This window comes from Paramormyrops kingsleyae, chromosome 5 (assembly GCF_048594095.1).
Source record: "Paramormyrops kingsleyae isolate MSU_618 chromosome 5, PKINGS_0.4, whole genome shotgun sequence".
NCBI lineage: Eukaryota > Metazoa > Chordata > Actinopteri > Osteoglossiformes > Mormyridae > Paramormyrops > Paramormyrops kingsleyae.
The window spans coordinates 8,672,501-8,677,786 of NC_132801.1; the positions used below are offsets into that span (position 1 = coordinate 8,672,501).

The 5,286-nt window shown below is 42.2% G+C and overlaps 1 protein-coding gene across 1 annotated transcript in view; it reads right to left on the reverse strand.

The window, feature by feature from the left end:
• Positions 1-2,043, reverse strand: part of gga1 (golgi-associated, gamma adaptin ear containing, ARF binding protein 1) — a 10,419-nt gene extending 8,376 nt beyond the window's left edge. The window contains exons 1-4 of the mRNA XM_023814639.2: positions 1,902-2,043; positions 683-767; positions 201-276; positions 1-37 (exon numbers count right to left, since the gene is read on the reverse strand). The exon at positions 1-37 is cut by the window's left edge and continues 62 nt beyond it. Of these exons, the coding sequence (XP_023670407.1) occupies positions 1-37; positions 201-276; positions 683-767; positions 1,902-1,971 (268 nt within the window). The 5' untranslated portion in view covers positions 1,972-2,043. The remainder of the gene's footprint in view (positions 38-200; positions 277-682; positions 768-1,901) is intronic.
• Positions 2,044-5,286: the final 3,243 nt, after the last annotated feature.

A 5,286-nucleotide genomic window follows, 5' to 3' on the forward strand; every position in this document is an offset into this window, starting at 1 on the left:
ACCTCTTCCCGCAGTTCTTCATGCAGGTCTCCAGCACCTACCGGCGTGATGCACAGCTCACGTAAGGCGAGGGGGACGCCCTCATCAATCGCCAAGAGCCAGTGGAAAGCATTAAGCTTTGAGCCTGTGCAAGTTCTCATGCCATGGATGTGAGTTTATTAATCGTCCTGTCGGAGCTCATGGCCGGAGGAGACTCTCACCATAAGTGCCTGCATGGCTTCCCACTCCTGGGGTGATTGGATCTTGTGGGCCAAAAGCCTAGTGGCCAGCTGGGGGCTGCAACAACAAAGACAGCAGTCGCGGAGTGTTACAGGGGCCACGTTCAGTGCAGGAGGGGGAAACTGAGCACGGCTTAGTTTGTGCTTCCGGAAGACAAACACCTCTGTATCATCCCACACCACATGTCAGCTGTATGCTGCAGCACATCCATCTCTCTCTCTCTCTCTCTCTCTCTCACACACACACACACACACACATACCACAGCATCGCTTCTTATCGCTCTCTAATAATATATTTCTTGCTCCACTTAAAATTTTAACTAACAAACCACTCGATCCTTAAGACCAAAAACTGGTGGGAAGAAAAATGATCAGGACATGTCAATGAAACAGTGACCTACAGAAGAAGCCCCCCCAACGCATCACCTCTCTTTCCCGGTCTAACTAATGTCGTCCTACTCACCCCTCAAGTTCATTGTTGAGCTGTTCGCAGAAGGCTTTGATGCTTTCCCAGTCTGTCTCTTTGTTTAAAGGGTTGGTGGCTTTGTCTGGATATGCAGAACATGGAAAACACAGGAAGGAGCAGACAGTTTTTCAGGAGACACCATTACAGCATGCAGCAATGAAAGCCACACAGAGATCTTCAAGTCATTTCATCCCACATCTGGCATATAGGCAATTTATACTGCCATGACACTATTCATGTTTTAACAGTAACCTGAGGCAGAATTACACCGCTTGATTTTCGAAGGGCCATATTCTGTTCCCTTTCACCACATCTTAAATACAAGTAATAATAACAGTAATTCAGCCCCTGACACTTCACAGTAAGCAGCAGGTCTTTGAAAGCACCACCAAGCAGCTCCCAATATCAAATTGCTACCTAATAATAAAATCATACAAATTCCAAACAGAGAGACGCATGCAGATGACAAGTGTCCATCAGCGTGCATTGTGAGACCAATTTACACTATTTATCGACTGACAGATCTTGATCCAAGCAGACTACGTAGAAGTGGTTAAGACGGCCTAGTACATCTATTCATCAGATGAATAGAAGGAGGTATTAAATTACATTTTTTTTAGTAACCACCCCCCCCCTCCCCTCCCCTCCCCTCCCCTCCCCTAAAATAAGCACCACGTCAGCAAGACATTGCAACTATAAGGCTGGAGGTGATTCACAAACATTACACTAGCCTTCGGCTGGGAGTGATAACCAGGTTACCTAAGCGTTTCCTCCAGCCTGACAAGTAACTTCAGCAGGCTGGACAGCTGACCAGCGATTACCGGTTGTTGACATCCCCAGTCAGGCAGCCAAACTACACCTACAAGTGACTCCTCCCCGGTGCAAACCGAAACGCCTCTAGGCATTGTTCATGTCCATCTACCCCCGTCAACCACCAGCTACCTGCACAAAACCGCCGGTGCTCCCCACCACCACTAAAAGCGGTATTATGGTTAATTAAGACACGGCACGCCGCCGTTAATTATTTAGGGTTGAGCTCCGTCGTTACACCTCTGCCGACTGATTTTAGCTGGCTAGCCGCTCTTTAAAGCACTCCCGACCTTTCCCTTAAAATCCCCATTCGCCAGGACCGCGCCTCCCGCTGCGGCTCCCTCTTCCCCGTGCGTAGCTGACTCTGTGCTACCGCCTGGCAGCCCCATAACCCCGCATAACTCACTGATGCGAGACTCCAGGCTGTCTTCCTCCGGCGGCGTCGCCATCTTTCTGGGGGATTCCTCCATCCGCATATGCTCGCTCTCGCGATACTTTCGCCGTAGAGTTCTCGCGCAGTGCTTTCGTCATCCTGCGTTCGTCACCACACTGTAGCCCGACCCCGTGCCGAGCTTCCTCGTTTAGTTTAGGGAAGTCGAATGAATTTTTTTTTTCTTTTTCCTAATCCGAGAAATTTTTAGGAAGCTTTTATAATAAAACACGTGCCGTGCTGCTTCTCAAAATAAGAATAAAAAAGCAAACCCTGACATTAGGTAGGAGTGCGACTAATTGTATTTTCTGTATGACACAAAACCATTTTATCTTGTTTAAAAGGGATAAAGCAGCGGAGTGACAGATACTATATATATATATATATATATATATATATATATATATATATACACACACACACACACACACACACACACACACACACACACACTACTATTGGACCCAGATCAATCTGACAAGTTAAATCATTTTCATGATGTGAAAATTTACCTTATTCTGAAACTCTGCGGCTGAACAGTTATGAGACTATCTGTTCCCTAAAAGGCTACAGTTTCGTGTTATCCTGCTGGCAGAACCATCTGTTATTTGTGATTAGTAATGCTTAGTAACACTTCTGGCTTATATCGGTCTCTACGTTATTTGCACATTTAAACAGTATTGTGGGAGTTACTAAATGATTCAACAGTTTTCCTTTTACTAAATTATATTTGGCTCTGCTGTGTAAAGGGCTTCTCATTCACATATTAGAAATATCGCAACACTTATCTCTCTTTCTGTACCACACTGCTATACTTAAATGGCTTAACTGGTTGCAGTCAAGGTCTTTTTAATGAAGTAAATGCCTTGAAAAGATCTTATTTAATTTCTTAGAATTTGTTGTCCAGAGGAACATGTGTAACTATTTTAACTGCTAAATATTTCTGGAATAATTCAGGGAAATAGGGCTACCCCTGGGTGTTGTGGTGTCTAAGGCAAGTCCCCCCAAACCCTTACTCTAGCCCTGCCCCCACAGCAGTGGAAAACACATTTTTGTCAATTAATATGTATTTAAAAACATTTCAGTAGCACAGAGTATCTGTCAGCTAACTGGGTAGCTCACAGCTGGTTCTCAAGAAAATTGGTGAAATATTAAAACTAATGAATATAAATTATGTCTCAGAATGCAACCAGAGGTATTCTGACTTTTTCAAGTTGTTCTTTTGTGCCTCTTAATCAAATGGCACCCAGGGTGATTGCTCTTTGTTTTTGGGACCTGTGACATAACCATGACACACTATTGCCAACAATATTGTTTTTCTCAAATGATGAGCTTCCTATAAAGTCACACAAAATTTGTTCCATGCATGGACACTCCCACCTATGTTTCTATAGATTCTTTGCATATTTGTTTGTTCAGGTTTCCTCCCTTAGTCCAAAAAACGTGAGGTTACATGAATTGGAGACTGTAAAACGTCCTTAGCTTTACATGCCTGTGTGATTCCGTGAATTGCCTTGTATACTGTGCTTTCTGGAATAAGTCCCAGGCTCAACACGCCCCTGAACAAGTTATGCGGCTCCTTAAGATGGACGAATGATCTGCCTATTAATAGTCATACAAAAAAATCACCGCCAAAGGATTTTTTTAAATTGACCCAAGCAAATACTAGCATTTGTGTGTATTAAAAATAAAAAGAGAGCTAAGAGTTAAAGCAAATTCAGAAGCTTGACTGTCACATAGACACAGGAGGGAAAAACTGGAAATTCAGTCATTGCATAAAATAGTTTGTGCTGCATGATGCTCTTACTAGGCTGAAGTTACTTCAGTGTTTATGTGCTGCATAAACACCTGCCAGACTTTGGATGTCGTCAAGCAAACAGGGATTTTTATAGCTGTTACTATTATCTTTCTCGCTACACAATCTAAGTCAATCAGCCACAGAGATTGTTTCTTAACTCATTTGGTTTAGCTGCCGCTCAAACCGCAGCAGGCAGACAAGCTGGACCGTGTTGGCATAGGTAGCTTCAGTGTGGTGACAAACAAGAACATCATAAACAAATGGCAGCGAGATATTTAGAAGTTGTCTAATAAGGGCAAAACAGTGGAAACGCAGATAAAATAATCATACCTTTAAAAATATGTATGTTACAAGTGGACCCATGATGTGAAAATTGGCCTGTTTATGGTTCTGTTTATTTGTCTGGTTTCATTTCAAAATAATTTACACGATAAATTTATTTCAATGGAGCTCAGCAAAAATCAACACCAAAAACAGAACTAAGTTACTCAAAAGTGTCTGTTACCTCCGGATGAGTATATGCCCCAACCAGCAAAGTACCACTGAGGTGCCCTAAGAAAGGTATCGCCCCCAAGCACTGCTCCCCGGGTGCTGAATTAGCTGCCCCCTGCTATGTCACGAAGTCACATATGGGTTAAATGTAGAGGACACATGTTAATTGTTGTTGTGGGCTGTAGTGTGTCAATAATGACAACTAATCACTTTCACTCTCTATTTTTTAAACAATCTGACACCCATTCAACATTAGGGGCCACATATAACCTGTCCTCTCTAAATTGTCTGCAATATATTGTGAAGACACTCAGATCTAAATCTTTCCAGTAACTCTGTCCGGACAGTTATAAAACAATGCTACACACTAAGCAATTTGACTGACTAATTTCTCTGCACTCTTCTCCGAGTGACTAAAGTTTAGTGTAACCCAGGCTGCAGTACTGTCGGTTATTTGGGATTAGTAATGCTCAGCAAGATTTAACATATACGCGTCTGAACAATGTTATCAAATAAACAATACTGCAATTAAGTTACTGGATGGTCCAGCAGTTGCCCGTTTCCAGTCATAGCCTACAAGGCCTGCACGTTATATGTGACTCTGCTGTGCAAAAGGCTTCTCGGTCATACATTCGGTTCATAAATATCTAAGATTAAAAAAAAAAATACGCAAGGAATGGCAAAAGCACAGGCACGTGTATAGTACGTCAATCCCTCAAATAATAGGCCTATCAAATAATAATAATAATAATGATAAAAACCTAAGTGTTCTGTTTTTGTAGCAGTAGGGTGCAGATAAAACGTTTATTCTATTTGGTCAGTACTTAATTACTCGCACAAAAACACTCGTTGGAATAATAAGCAGGTTTTATTAATGTAAAACAATCTAAGAAATACCCTTAGAAACATTATCATAATATTTCTTAAAACCAATCGGTTATTTCTAATTCGCTTAATTGCCAAATCGAAAATAGCTCATCAAAACTTCCATCCATTTTCCATCCCGGTGCATCACACGTCCTAACCTGAAAAGAAGCTTTGGAAAGTGTACGGGTACCGTCGGGACTTCGG